Here is a 16168-nt window from a genome sequence, read left to right as displayed (position 1 = left end):
CGATAAGCAGACTGCCAAATCAGCTCGCCTTTTTTTTTTATCTGCCAAACATGTTCTTCATGTAGTCTATCTAAGCGTTGTTGATGGTGCATTTCCCGTTCAACATATGCCTCAAAGCAGTACTCATGTGTGCAAGAATGCCACACGTTATAAGAAAAGGCCACCTCATGGCAGTAGGCATCGGTGAATCGCTATAAAGAAACAAACATTAGAACGACCGCAAGAACAGACGCGGAATGATACTTAGATATAGGTCCAGCAAAACAAATAGTCAAGCGCAAACACAGACACGTTCGCGCTCTGTGTTTTCGCCGAGTGATACTGTATATTCGTAGGCAGCCGGGCAAAGCTGCTGCCCAGAACTACCTAAAGTGCTGGAGTTTACAAAAGAAGAAAATGCAAATGACGCTGACAAGATAACTACATATACTGTAGCGCGAAAAAGCTGTGAAGGCAAAATTGACAGTCCCTTACGTATTCTTACGCGATTTGAATGCGAAAGCATCATTACCTGTCGAAGCTATCGCTTTAAGTAAAACTCTTGCTTGGGCTAGTTGGTTCATGCTTGAAGTAGTAAAGGAAAGGCGTAGAAGACCAGGACTCAAGAAGAAGAACACAAACGACAGGAAGCGCCGGTCCTGTCGCTTGTGTTCTTCTTCTTGAGTCCTGGTCTTCTGCGCCTTGCCTTTACTACTTCATGCTATCGCTTTAAATTAGATGTCCACTCTAATCCACCTTGCTCAAATTTATACCAACGTCAATTCACTGTAGAGAGAGAGAGAGAATGAAGAGGAAAGGCAGGGAGGTTAACCAGATACGAGTCTCCGGTTTGCTACCCTACACTGGGGATGGGGGATAGGGGTTAGAAAGATGACAGAGAGGAAAACGCAAAAAAAAAAAACGCACGCGCACACATGGAGACACACGCACAAAAGGCGTTCCAGTTAAAGTCGTTCACACAGGCCGGTAGATCGCAAGAAGCGCAAAAGCGCTTGCACGGCCTTCTTCTGTGACGGTAGGTCCTTTCGATGTTGCAGAATTCTTTTTTCGGATAGCGGTTGGTCGTCCAGTTGGTCAAGTTCGTGGCTAAGGCATGCCCTCTGTGGACTGTACTGCGGGCAGGCGCACAAAATATGGCCAATTGATTCTTCATGGCCGCAGTGGTCACAGGTTGGGGTGTCGGTCATCCCTATGCGGAAGGCATAGGCTTTAGTAAAGGCAACGCCCAACCAAAGTCGATATAAAAGTGTGGCGTCTCTACGGCGAAGCTGTGATGGCGCTCGAAGACTTAATGTTGGATCAAGTGAGTACAGTCGCGGATTTCTTAAATGTGGCTCATTCCATTGCGACGCGGTGCACTGCCGAGCAAGTAGGCGGAGCTTCCGTGCCGCGTCAGTTCTAGAAAGAGGAATTGGGACGTGGTGCTCCTCAGTATGGGCTGAGCGGGCAGCGTGATCCGCCCGTTCATTGCCGATAATCCCACAGTGACTTGGAAGCCACTGAAAGGTTATTTCGTGGCCTGCATCACTTATATGGTGTAATGTCTCTGTAATATGGAATATTAGTTGTTCGTGCGGTCCGCGTCGTAAAGGTGACAGTAGAGACTGCAGTGCCGCCTTCGAATCGCAGAATATTGTCCATTTGTGTGGCGGTTCATCACCAATGTGATGAAGAGCAGTAAAGAGCGCTGCGAGCTCTGCTGCCGTCGACGTTGTCGCGTGGGTCGTCTTAAACTTGATTGTTGTAGCTTTCGCTGGTATGACGATTGCCGCCGCGGAGCTGCTTGGAAGGACAGATCCATCAGTGTAAATATGAGTAGAGTCACGGTAGTTCTCGTACAAATATAGTAGCGTGAGCTGTCTAAGGGCTGGTGATGACAGATCAGCTTTTTTCGAGATGCCAGGTATTGCGAGGTTGATTTTTGGCTGAGCGAGGCACCATGGAGGGATCGAAGGTCTCGCAGCCGGAGTGAAACAAGCTGGCAATGATTCATCATATGCAGTTATCATTTGGCTGAAAGATGTGTGTGGCCTGTCCGCTGGTAGAGAGGCTAAATGGTGACGAGGAGTCCTGGCTAGATGCCTTATATGGGTCCTGAGTACTTCAATTTCAATGTGGGTCTTGACAAGGTGGTCTCTAGCGATTGCTATCGTAGCCACTGTTGAAGCACTCTGAGGCAGGCCTAGACAGATCCGGAGCACTTGACCCTGAAGACTTTGTATTGTGCGTAGATTCGTTTTGCCTGTGTTGTTTATTGCTGGCAAGCTGTATCGCAGAAATCCCAGAAAAAGCACCCTGTACAGTTGTAACATGGCACTAGGCGACATTCCCCAGGTCTTGCCAGCGAAAAACTTGAACAGGTGGCAGATGCCTGTCAACCGTTTTTTCACGTAAGATATGTGTGGGCTCCATGACAAGTCCCTGTCGATTATGACACCTAGAAACTTGTACGATCGGACCCGTCGTATTATTTGGCCATTTATCGTTACACTGTAGTTTGCCATGGGTTTGCGCGTAAATGGCACTAGTGCGCATTTCTCGGAGGAAATTTCCAGGCCTCGATTACGGAGGTAGATAGCAGTTTTTGTCGCGGCTTTCTGAATTCTCGCTCGCAGCTGTAGGCGTGTTACTGCAGATGTCCATATGCAGATGTCATCTGCGTACATTGATAGCCTGACTGTGGTTGGCACGTGCTCAAGTAGAGCAATTAGTGTTAGATTAAATAACACGGGGCTAAGAACACCACCCTGGGGGACGCCGCGGTAGCTATAATGTAGGGAAGTATGGCCTTCCTCGGTGCTTACAAAGAAGGATCGCATGGATAGATAGCTAGATAGATAGATAGATAGATAGATAGACGAAGTGCTTCTCTTGCGGAACACATCTCGCCCGTCTCTGTGTTTTTCTGGACTTCTTACTGCACCTGTGGGGTCTACCGCCCCCTCCATCGCGGTGATGGATGTACAACACCCCGAGGATCCTCCCGGTTCCCGTTCACCCGCGGACTTCGGTTCGAGGAAGCGAGGAAATACGTCGAGTGGTAGCGAGGACACAGAGCTGTACTGCGCATCAGGTGACGAGTCCTCGGAAGACAGCTTTCGACTTGTCCAGTACCGCAAGGCCAAACGAAGAATTATCAACTCATCTTCGGCGTCCAGCTCGAACACTGTGAAAACAGCTCCTCAGCGATGGCCTCACTCCATTCACTGTAATCCACTTTAGTCCACCTTAATCCACCTTATTTCAGTTTCAGTAGTGGGCCAGTAGAGGTCCGTTCGACGCCGTGGTTGTTCACCGTGGGATTTCGCAGATCGAGCCGCTGCAGGTCCAGCGCCGGGCACGTGACGTCATCATCGGTCACGTCGTTTTTCTTGCCACGCGATGTTAACGCCTGACGCTCGCCCGATTTTCCGGTTCGTGGGATCATATAAGGATTTAGCCTAAAAATGCTGCTACGAATTTGCATCTTGGGCATACGCAGTCATATCGCCATGCTCTTCTAAATCACGCTTGCAGAAGTTTGCAGCGACACTGTTGGAGTTCTCAGAAAAATGGTACACAGATCACGGGCGAACGCGTTCTGCAGGTTTCGGTGCTTTCACAACAGAAAGTACACGGCAGGGCTTGTTGTCCTGGAGGTGTAGCTGGTTAACATCCCTGCCTTCCTCTATATCCCTCTCTCTCACTCTCTCTGAAGGTGTAGCAGCTATCACCGACAAAGCGTCCCTTTCCCAATCTCCTCTTCCTCTTCGGTCTTCTGCTTGACTTAAATCAAATTTTATTCCAACAAGTGGGATGCTGTGTGATGACTCCCTTGTATATGGTCATCATTATCATTACTGGCTGCCGGGACATTGTGGCATCGTTGGTAATCACCTCGCCGATGACGCTGCCCGACGTTCCCAGGATGGCGCACCGGAGGATGACACTCCTTATACCTTTATCGAGAGTAGACGCTGCAAGAGAGCTTCGCTGTCTCGCTCGTACCATCACGTTAAGTTACTGGCATACACCGCAGAACTGTAAGTGTCGTTTATATAGCCTCGACCCGTCACTACAACTTAAATTACAAGCAAACCTTTCACAACGTGACGCAACACTGCGGTGTCGGCTGTGGGTAGCAGTAGCATTCACCAACTCCTGCAGCTATCGTATTGGAATGGCGGACTCACCAATGTGCGCTAAGTGCAAGTGTTAAGAGACCATCAGTCAGCTTCTGTGCCACTGTTCTCGCTTTAACAACCAACGTCAGACTCTCCAGTGCGCCTTGAATAGACTGGATGACAGGCCATTCACAGAAGCAGAGATCTTGGGAGCCTGGCCTCACAGTTCATTAGCCCAGAAAGCAGTTCGAGCGCTTCTTCACTACCTGAAGGCAACAGACTTGAGTGCCCGACTGTAGACATGCTGCACCTAGCTTAGTACATGTGCAAGTGCGCTATAGACTCATGCTCTCTCTCTCTCTCTCTCTCTCTCTCTCTCTCTCTCTCTCTCTCTCTCTCTCTCTCTCTCTCTCTCTCTCTCTCTCTCTCTCTCTTTCTTTCTTTCTTTCTTTCACTCCGCATTCCCCTCCCCACGTGTAGGTTAGCAAACTGGACTCAGTCTGGCTAACCTCCCTGCCTTTCCTTCTTCCCTTCTCTCTCTCTCTCGCTCTCTCTCCATGACTATTGAAATTAAGGGAGGGGGGGGTTCAGACATGCGACACTTGCTTTGCAGGAAGCAAATCGTGCTCTTTCGTGTTGATGGGGGATCACACTCCAAAGCAGTGTACGCTTTCGACATAAGACAAAACTTACCGCAGCACCCAACTCTCGATGGCCGTCCACGGCAATGGGATTAGCATTCAAGCAATGTAGCAACACACCTTATTGCTGTAGTCACGTTTATTTCAGAATCGTTGGATGTTGGGCCAGTTGGTGCATCGCGTTGTGTCGTGGAGCAGGTTAATGGCGGAAAGAAACGATAGCGTCTGTCTTGTACGCGACGTTACTTTCCGCCATTATAGCGCTCAGCGACACAACACGAACCACGTTTACTTAATATCTGTGGGAACCATCTGAGACTCGTTTCTTCGACTGTATGCTATATATATTGTGTCCCGTACTGGCTCACTTTGGTGTGGCACTCGATTGCCAAGATGACACATGAGCATGACGACAATTCCTCTTTCGCGCTTCCTTGAGAACAATTGGCGACATCTAGCGCCGCCGTCGCGAAGCCTGCGCGTGGCCTCCGAAATGCATGGCGCGCCGGTGCGTGCGAAAGCTGAGAATTGTTCGCTCGCTTGCCGCACACTCAGTAGCACAGATTCAGTCACCCCAAGTTGGCGAGAGGTTCACTGAAGAGCGGCGCATACCCAGCGCATTAATGGCACAGCTCGCTTAAGCTTTGGCGTGAGAGAAATTCATCGAAAAGCGGCATATACATTTGTGGCGAAGCCTGCTAAAGCGTCGGGTTGCTCTCCTTGCGGAATGCTTGTGACGAGGATTCAATTCCGCTCAGCATCCGATAAACCTTAGGGGTCTTTCTTCGTCATTGCAGAACGGCACATTCTAAGTGGCGTACACCTAGGGCGCTATAACGTAAAGCTATTCCAAACTTTTCTATTCCAATTCTGTAATCAGCCCTCCGCGATTGGTCAAAAGCTTTATTGCACCACCCCCACTTCGCCGGTCTGTCACGCGACGTCACGAAAAACGCGATAGCTCCCCATCTGATAGGACGTGTGCACACTGATTATGCATCATTGGACTGAAGAAAAAAGAAAAAGTTATTTCTGGTTCGACGCCTTTAAGCAATTAACTCTCGGCTATTGGTCAAAAGTTTTCGGGCTGCATCCACTTCACCTGCCTGTCACGCGACGTCACAAGACCGCAAGAACTCCCCGCGTCAAAGTGACGTGTACGCGTTAAAGGTACATTAATATGCCGGACAAAACTGATTTTTTTTTGTGAGTAGCCACAGGCTGCCCCGTTCCGAAAGGAATAAAAGATGGCTGCCGCCGATCGATCAGGCACTGGCTACTAGCACCTGCCGGAGAGCATGCGTTTATTTGCGCACAATCGACCTTTTTGATGGCCGTGTAACGTTTTCAAGCACTTTCGGCACGTTTATGACCTCGCTCTGCAAACTCTTCTTTGCTGACGATCCGTTTTAGCGGCATTGTTAACCTTTCGTTGCATGCCGCCCCGTTTTTCGACCAGCCACCTCAAGCCAAGTAAGGGAAAGCGGACCAATCGCTGACGCTGGCCCCACCCTTTTCCTCCGGTTATCGAGTTTCAGTGCACTGTCTCGGCCCCATCGAATACCTCTCCAGTTGAGCGTGCTCCTCGCCTCTTGTCAGCCAATTAGATGAGACAAGCCGCTCACTGTAGGCAATGTTATTCGTTTTTAAAGCAAACAAAAGTGACCTCCTATAAACAAGGACACCGTTTGATTGGTCTGTCCAGACAACCCTGTGGGTCACCGCCCGGTGCTTGCGTCGGCGATTACGCAAATTTGACGTCAGGAGATTGGAATAAAAACGCATTGGAATAGTAATACGTTATAGGGCCCCTAGTTACTAAAGTTGGCGTCAAGGACGCCAACTTGGCGTCTGGCTGCGGTAACGACGGCGCTTACCTATCTATCGGATGACTACCGCTGCAGGCGTGACGCCAATAGTAACGGCCGATTCATTCGCCGATTGGCCCCACCTTATCAAGTACCTTCAACGGCCCTCATACGCCATCGTGTATAGTGTGCAACCTCTTGTCACATGTATCGCGCGCGACCAAGCTTATACTCCACGCGAGCGGCACACTTGTGGCTTGCAGGGAACAGCGGCAGTCTAAGTGAAAGAGAGCGCGCCAAACGACCGGTTGTAACGCGTGACGCGCAAATTCAAGTGTTCGACGTGCTAACGTTACCACACCACGCTTCAAACTACACCAAAAAGGTTACCGCAGGTTTGGTTTTTTTGTTCTTGTTTTTTTTTTTTTTCTTCGGCGTGCATCACCGGCTGCGCAACACCAGCGTGCCGCGGCACAGCAACGTCGGTTGTCGCGCGTGCAGGCATATCGGAGCGACCCACGTGGTACGTAGGGGTCGAGCACCGCCGGTGCTGCCGACGCGTCCTCAATGACCCACCCGCGCGCGCGCGATACGCGCAGTTTGATCGGGGTCGGCGCGACAGGCGCGACTGCGTGCGGGCTTACGTGACTCTGCCCCCCTAGCGGGGCTGTCTCGCTCTCCCGCGCAATGGCAATGACACGGCTGCCAGGCAGCGAAGGCGGAGACGGCGGCGACGGTGCGTACGTCGCGCAATCGAGTGCAGAAGCGACGAACGAACCGTGCACCCTGTACGTCAAAAAAAAAAAAAAAGAAGGAGGTTAATTCTGGGGTTCTGTACGTGCCAAAACCACAATCTGATCGCGAGGCCGGAGACTCCGGATAAATTTTGACCACCTCGCATTCTTTAACGTGCCCCGAAAGAGCGGAACACGCGAACTCTTGCGTTTCGCCCCCGTCGTAATGCGGCCGCCGCGGAAGGAATTCGATCCCGCGACCTCACGCTTAGCAGTCACCACGGCAGGTCATTCTCTCTTTCGCCTCTTGCTACCATTATATGTCGTCTCTGGGCTGTTGCGCGCGAGTACAAAGGTAAGCACGTAAGCTTCTGCAGTGCGCATGCGGGGACCTGATGCAAAATTACAGCCACCCAGAGATCATTGTGGCGACAAAAAGAAAATTAAATTATGGGGTTTTGCGTGCCAAAACCACGATCTCATTATGCCGTGGTGGGGGACTCGGGAAACTTGAACCACCTGTGGTTCAAGCCATTACGAGATTGTCAGAGACGTCCACAACAGATCATAAAAGCTAAGAGGCACCATATCCAGCTCTTTCTTTTTTGACCTCCTCCGCGTTTGCAAGCGAAACATATCGTGACATCAGTACCACTACGCTGTGTAGGCAAAAAAAGAAGCGTGGAGCCTCCGGCTTGAAACTGCACCTGCTTGCAACCTCATTCAGTGGGCTTCTTGAAGCCATGGTCCGTCCCCAACGCGGTTTCCATACGACGACGACATAAGCCATGTATTTTCCTGAACCTACATCGATCGGCTTGTTCTTTCAACACATGTATTTGATTTGATCGAACTCAGTGGTCATAATGTTGACAATACTTCACACCGGTTGTGAAAGCGGCCTAACATTTTACTTCAAGTGCATTTCTAATAAACAGACCGTTACTAATGGGAGGGCGAACACGTAAAACTGAACACAAAAGAATGAAATAAAACGAAAGGCCTCGGTATATACATGACAGTCGCAAGGTCAACATGGATCAAAAGCATAAAAGTAAGTAGGAATGAAGGTTAACAAGGAAAAAAAGAAACGTTGACATTGGACTCAAGGACAAGTCATACTGTTTTCAACATTTCCCATTTCCGTTAAGTGGAACGTGCTTCGTGCTTTGTAAAATCTCCTTCGTCAGACAACGAAACAATCGGATTTGGCAGCTTGTAGAAAAACCACTCGCTTCGGTGAGAACCTCAAAAAAGTTTGTGCAATGTTTCCTGAGCCATTGGAATAACAAATTCTTACAGCGATCAGCTGCGGACGCTTTAATAACTTTCTTTGCTGAAAGTGACATTGCACCTCTATTAACGCTTTGCATACCCATGAGTGCTATTGTTATTAGCGTAGGGTAGCAAACCAGACTCTTGACTGGTTAACATTCCTGCCTGCCTATATTTCTCTCTCTCTCTCTCTCTCTCTCTCTCTCTCTCTCTCTCTCTCTCTCTCTCTCTCTCTCTCTCTCTCTCTCTCTCTCTCTCTCTCTCTCTCTCAGCATTCTGCGTGGGTTATAAATTGATTAGTGTGCTGTTTTCTTTTCTATATTGGCTGTGTAGTTATTTAAGCAAGTTTACGAAATGTGCTTTATTGCCGCACCGTTTGTTTGCTTTTGTGTGTGTGTTTGTTTGTTCGTTATGTCACCTCATATTATCCTCCTTTGCTCATTAGACAACGTATTGCTTGTGCAGAAGCCGGCGACATCCAACTTTTCCAGTGCGATCAGAATAAATCTCCATCACAGTAGAGAGCGGGGAATAGGTTTTTTTTTTTTTTTATGTGATGTTGAAGGAGGTATAGGTGTCTTTAATAGCGCCGGGTGCTTCTTTTGGCACGGCAAGCAAAACTAAAATCCCCAAAAGCGTGAAAATCACTGTAGACGCCCAAATATCACGAACGCTCGCGAAGCTCCACGCAAAAGTAAAGTACAGAAAGATAGTAAAATGCAATTAACCTCCGTAAGCAAGTGAAAGGGCACAAAAGGGTCCTAATGCACGACCATAAGACGAGTTTTTCGCAGCTCGTGGGTTATATACGTGATGCCGGTTTACAGTGCGATCATTTTGCTCCGCGAAGTGGCTGTGCAACCTGCGAAAATTTACCGACACAGCACGAGCCCTTCGTTGCAGGAACAGATGAATAGAACGTTTTAGCTAAAACCTGTGACATCTTTAGAGAACCATACCTGCAAAACTCACGGCTCTGCGCAGTGCGCTTCAATTTATTGACATAGAGAGTCCTGGTACATGAGCCGTGTTTTCCGTCTCGAGACCGGCTGTACACAGCAAGCAGTCAGTTCTCCAAAGTGGAGCTCACGAACAGCTAACGTACGAAATCGTCAAACTTCACCACGACGTTAAACAGAAAGGCCCCAAAGTTATTTTACGCTGCTACCTGGCCATTGCGGGATCAGTGGGAATGATCAAGCAGACAAAGCTTCCCGAGAGTCACATCAAGAACAACACAGCCTTCCCATTCCTCTTTCCAGGACAGACGCTGCAAGGCAGCTTCATCACCTGGCACGCAAGCTCTCTTTAACAGAGTGGACCACCCCCAATATAAAGCACACCAGGTTGTCCGAAGTGAAACCTACACTCCAACTCCAACCTCCACTCGGGTTTCACCGACGTGAGGTATCGCTTCTATACCGGCTGTGGTTGGGAGTGGCTTTCACGAAAGGCGTACACAGACTTTGATTGGAATGACCCACAGTGCTGCATGCGAACATCTGCGGCACCGTAGAGAACATCGAACATTTACTGTGCCATTGTCATCGATTTCAGTCGGAAAGACAAACATTATCTATCGCATTGCGACGACTGGACGATCGGCCGTTGTCTGTGCAGGTGCTACTTGAAGACCGTCCCCATCGCTCGTCGGCCGACAAAGCTGTGAAGGTACGTTTGTCTTTCTTGAGGGCGACTGGCCTATGTGAACGTTTTTGTCTCGCTCATGCTCTCCACGTGCGTGCGCGAGCTTACCGCGGATTTCCTCCTCCTCCTCCTCTCTCTCTCTTATCTTTCTATTCCCCTTTCCCGTTCCCCAGAGTAGGGTAGCCAACCAGACGCATTTCTGGTTAACATCCCTGCCTTCTCTCTTTATGTCCTCCTCCTCCTCCAGAGATACAGCGAAAGAGACAAGGTATAGTTAATGAATCCTTGAGAGGTTTGTTTCGCGGAACGCCTAGCATGCTTATCCGGACGAGAATGACGAGAAAGCGAGATGATACAAACATTGCGCGTCACAGGCACCTAACACAACACAACACGCACCATAACGCGCGCGCCAAGTACAAACTAACTAAAGCATCCCGTTGCTACCTATGTCTCTAAGATGGGTTACATGCAGCGGTTTAGTTGCGCGGTATACATATATAGCCCACAAGCAACGCTATGGTCCGCGGACTGAGTGCATGTATCATATACATAACTGAAGGCATGACAGTCACTGATTCTATCTATATTCGGTACAACAACAAAACGTGTTTTTCGTCCTATATGAACCGGGGGGCAGAGTTTGTTTCTGTGCTGTTTTCAAAGCGATTTGCCCCCGTGCTAGAAACCGCACTGCAGCTTCTACGGAAACACTCTCTCGGCTGTATCCAGGCGAAGCTGACGGACACACTCGTCAGCCGGTTATAGAACCGGCGCCGCGAGCGAGCGCGAGGCCACGCCGCGCGCGTGTCGCCAAAACAGCCGGCGGGGGAGGGCGGCGTCAACGGCAGAGCCGCTGCAAGGACTCCGCGGGGGTCGTTGCCTGCGGAATGGGCCACGGACTCGGCGAGGCGCGGCACACAAACAGGCGAACCCCGCGCGCGCCGCTTTCTTTCCTGTTGCGGAGGCCGAACGAGCGCGCGCACACACCACGCCACTTGTGCCTTTCTTTCTTTCTTTCTTTCTTTCTTTCTTGTAGCGTCGTCGATCGAACCGCGAGTCACAGGAAAAAAGGAGGCGGAGGAGGGAGTTAAAGTTTTCTTTAAATAAAGAAAGGAAACACCATGAGAAATGTGCTTTTTTCTTTACAGCGGTATATACTTGTTACGAGCGCTGTATACCTGCAGCGCTGTGCCTCTTGCCCACGTGACGGACAATCGAGGGACACGATCTGAAAGCGGAACTAGAGTATTTCATCCTCCGCTCGATTACGTGGATAATCCTGTGATTCGCCCAAGCTTAAAACGGTGTTTATGATAGCAGTGTTTCGTGTCCCATTTCATAAGATGCCGGTAACCTGCCACCGCGTAATCATCTAGAACGGAGCCCTCATGTAACCGTATAAAACAACATTCCTACCACTTCGAGCTAATAATGTACGCGCTATTTTGCGCGTATTTCGCGATAGTTTTTATTTATGAATACTACAAATAACTTAGCGAGAAATTGTGGCGGAAACTGGAACATTCCATTCTGGCTAATTGATACAAGAATCAAAAGACTCCCAGAGCTTCGCCTGTCGGCTAATTTCTCAGTTTCAAGGACTAACGTTGCGCAGAGCCCTGTGTACAGAGTGTGACAAGTTCAGTAATAAAGCTCTTGCGACGCACCAATCTGTCAAGTTTCTGTGACATAGTTCTCGCACCACAAGGCCCACATTTCGCCGTATTCGAACAATGGAGAACAACGAAGAAAGTTAAATGATGCAGCATATCCTCGTTATAGCAAAATCGCTTTATACGAAATATCGCGATATTCCAAGTCTTTTCGGAGTCCCGACCGCAGCACATGCATTTAAGAGAAGATCACTGGAAGTGCGGCGACACCGGATTTCGCTTTGTACGAAGTGCGAAATCCGCACGGGTCCCAACGGCGCAGCATACACTGCAAGGTTCAGCTTTTTTTTTTTTTTCGCTTTAGCCCGGAGCAGACAACCGCACTGCGAAGGACGCTCCGCCACATGGCAGCAGCTCCTCGGGCATAAATGTATCGCAGGATGATAACCGACAGACGAGACAGCAGCTCATGAACGTCAACAGAATTTTTCCGCTCTCAGGTCCCCGTTATCGAGATCGTGTGGGTTTCAGTATGCGGTTGCAGCTGCTATACGCTATATTTGAGTGCACGCTGTATAGGGCCCATTCGCTATAGGGCCAAATATATATGGAACATAGCAAATGCTATGCTAAAAGGAGTAGTCACCATTATAAAGTGACTACGTCTCTTTCTTTTATTTTAATTTCAATTAAAAAAAATGAAGGAATGACGGGCGTTGGCAGAATCCTCAGCCAGCCACTCGACAGCTCTGGACAAGTGCGGTTGAGACAGTATACCAGTTATCTTCGCCGCTTCACCCTGGTCGTCGCTGTGCAGTCGTCGTCATTATCGTAGTTCGCATGTCTCCGATTGTTTGCCGCCGGGCTATAAGGCAACCGCTATTATTGCGGACGGCCGTCCCTATAGGCTTTCCTCTGCGTACATTTGTTTCTCTTTATTGCCAAAGTAGTCACGCCATGCAATAACGCAAGGTTACCTCCCTGTTCTGGGCTACACGACATACACGCTTAAGCTATCCTCGCGCGACCGTAAACAGTGCACGCAGTGCCGGCAAACACAAGCGACTGGCCGACGAGCGAGTGCCGCAACGTCTGTCCTGCCGCGTGAAGTAATGAGGATTTCATTGACGATACCCACGGCGAGGTTGCAACGGTGAGGCTAAAGCGAAACAAAAATACCATTAACCCACGGTGCGCGTGAGGCGTCCAGGAAAGCCTCGAGGCATCAAACACAGCCCCGAGCGCGGGACAATGCGGCTTCCGATTAGGGAGTTCAACGTCCGGAACGAGTCGCCCTAGAGTTTGACTGACGCAGATGACGATTGATGACCGCGCGCAATCGTGCGAGCTCTAGTATATCTCTTGTGGCTTTCTTCCTGTATACGTCCCGCCTCTCTAACGTCTCCCTCCTATGACGTCGGGGTTTTTTCTTTCTTTTTTTTCTAACTCTCGTCTTCGGTTCTCCTTCTTTCGCAGCTCGGCATCTCCGCACCCGGACTTTCTTTCCCTGCGGGGGTCACACGTGGGGAAGGCACTCCGTCCATTTATTGCCAATGCGACGAGGACAAGTCGGCGACGTTGACAGACTGCGGTGACCGGTCGTGCGAGGCGTCGCCGAGTGCTGGGACGGAATGCCACGCGCCCACTCTATATATCTCGGGCCGCGACGGAGCTGTACATCGATGTGCCGAGAAAGACGACGACGCCGACACCGAAGAAGCAGGAAAGACAGTAGCTTAGGTGTACCCTTCAGTCAACCGCATCGAAACGAGGACGTACGCCTTTCCGAGACGTGCGGTGTCGATACAGAAGGGGGGAAGGGGGAGGGGGGGTAGCAAGCTGACGCTTAAAGCAAATGACAAAAAATAGAAACTCGCACTTTCGCTGCAGCGAACTGGCGATAATAAAATTCCGTGGTATAGATGAAGCATCTTCCGCAACATATATAGAATGGAGCCTGAAAAAAAAAAAATGTAGTGATTTGTAATATGGTGGCGCGTTCTACTTTCTGCCTTGTCATACATCGTGCTTCGTTGGCAGACACGTGGGACGAGTGCTCTTTATTTGTGCATGCGGTTAGAGTGATAAACTTTATGGAGTAGGCGAAGGCGAGCACATTTGCGGCGTAATGAAAGCTCTGGCAGATTCAGGGTTTTTTTTTTTTTTTCATACATGGCTTACACTGGAGTGGTGGGAATAGTTAGATAGAATAAAGTGAGCTGCTCGATTTTGAATCGCTTCAAGGGTAAGGGTTAGTGATGCCTGATTGTCATCCCAAATGGCAGATGCGTATTCTAGTTTTGAGCGAACTGGCGTTTTGTAGAGTGTCAATTTTACGAAAGTAGGAACAGTAGAGAAATTACGACGAAGATATCCCAACATGCGATTAGCATTAGCAGTAATGCACTTAGTAAGCATATTCCATGACAGATAATTAGTTATGTGAAGGCCAAGACATTTGTGAGCGTTAACAGGCACTAATGAAGTGTCATCCAGTACATATTTGCGCTGATTTCCATTGTTGGCCGTACGTGATATGCGCATCGATTTACACTTGCTCGCGTTAAGCTTCGTGAGCCATTTGTTAGACCAGAGTGACACATTGTAAAGGTACCCTTGCGGTTTATATGAATCATCAAGGTTAGTGATCTTTCGGTACATCATACAATCGTCTGCGAACAGAATTTTTTGATGATGACTTTACACAGTTAGGGAGATCATTAATATATATCAAGAAGAGTAAAGGCCCCAAGACGGAGCCTTGAGGCACTACGGATGTAACTGGTGACAAAGCAGATAAATATTTATTGGTTGTGACATATTGAGTTCGATTAGAAAGAAACTCCTTAATGCAAAATAAGACATTTGGCTCAACATTAAGCTGGTTAAGTTCATGGATAAGTAGATCATGACATACGGTGTCGAAAGCTTTGCCACAGGAGGGGGAGCACACACGTCGTGTTGTCATTCTTTTCGTTACTTACTTGTGTCGCGTGCTTCCACGCCTGCCTTTCCGTAATGCCACTCATCAACTTGTCAAACTTCACGTCGTTCTAGGATTCATCAAAGTCTCGGCTTGGCCTTTGGCGACATGAAGATGACATTATGTGCGTTTTAAAGGACAAGGTATAAGGAAAGGTGGACGTAGTTGGCGTTCCGTGTCGGGCGGTTGTCTTCGGTGTAGTGCTTGACAGGTACGCTAGCAGTAACGTCGTGAAAAAGAAAGAATCCCGGCTGAGCACGGGTGTTTATGTTTTTAGGAAGTCGCTGCAAATACTCTGCGAGGGCATCTGCGGAGGTTCTCATATGCGCAAACGTGGAGAGTGCATGCGGCAGCACCACGGATGCTCCAAGTCACACGATCGATTTCGAACGTGTGTAAAATATGCAGTGTTCTATAGAAATGTGCGCGTGTTCGGTTTCTTCGAATTTCAGTAAATAAATTGAGTGAAATAAAGTCAGTCAGTCAGTCCGAGTGATGATCGAGCGACTTAAATAAAATAAATATCAAAAACGTAGCCACTATGGCTCCTACATGGACCACCGTTTTTAACGTAAACGCCGTACCGTTTTACGCAAGCTCCGCATGTTGATCGCACAGAGAAAGACATCAGTTCGAGAGTACCGTCTGTAGATGAAACACAATTATTCACGAATCTGAGTTCAGCCTTATTATCATTGAGGCATCTCACATAACGCGCTTCATAAGTTCCTGATATGGGAGTGACCAGAACAAATCCGCGATGTGTTGCACTTAAGAGGAAGCTTTAGCTCGGGCCCAACTCCGACGCGGCCTGTTCAAATACATGTAAAATGCAAAAACGTTTTTATGAGATAACCCCTGGACCGATTTTGATGAAATTTGTCGCATTTGAAAGAGAAAGTTAAATTCTAGTGACTGTTGGAAGCGGAATTTCGATTTAGGGCTTGAATTTTCTTAAAACGATTTTCAAATATTTGACCGTTCGAAAAAAATAGAATCACGAAGTTTACAAATTCATAGCTCTGCATCAAGAACTGATATCGCGGTTCTGTAAACGGCATTCATTAGATCATTCAAAGCGGACAAATTCAATATGTCATTTTACAACTTACTTGAATTTGTTACGTTGGTTACAACAGTTTTGCAAAAGTTGTATTTCCCTATGATTAAATTTTTTTTATATTCATGTGTAACATATCAATTTTGTCCGCTTTAGATGTACTATTAGATGCAATTCACATAATTGTATTATCATATTTAGTGGTTAAGTTACAGAGTTGTAAACTTGATAGTTTCGTTTTTTGAAAATTTCCGATTTTTGCCAATTTTTAATAAAAAATTGACAACCTAACTCAAAAATT

At 48.3% G+C, this 16168-nt stretch overlaps 1 protein-coding gene across 1 annotated transcript in view; it reads left to right on the top strand.

Annotated features, from left to right (window-relative positions):
* LOC142584397 (uncharacterized) overlaps positions 1-13691 on the top strand; it is a 103767-nt gene extending 90076 nt beyond the window's left edge. Inside the window, exons 5-6 of the mRNA XM_075694541.1 lie at positions 10182-10232; positions 13301-13691. Of these exons, the coding sequence (XP_075550656.1) occupies positions 10182-10232; positions 13301-13564 (315 nt within the window). The 3' untranslated portion in view covers positions 13565-13691. The remainder of the gene's footprint in view (positions 1-10181; positions 10233-13300) is intronic.
* Positions 13692-16168: the final 2477 nt, after the last annotated feature.

The sequence above is a fragment of the Dermacentor variabilis genome, chromosome 6 (genome assembly GCF_050947875.1).
Source record: "Dermacentor variabilis isolate Ectoservices chromosome 6, ASM5094787v1, whole genome shotgun sequence".
NCBI lineage: Eukaryota > Metazoa > Arthropoda > Arachnida > Ixodida > Ixodidae > Dermacentor > Dermacentor variabilis.
This window is presented reverse-complemented; position numbering and strand designations above follow the sequence as displayed.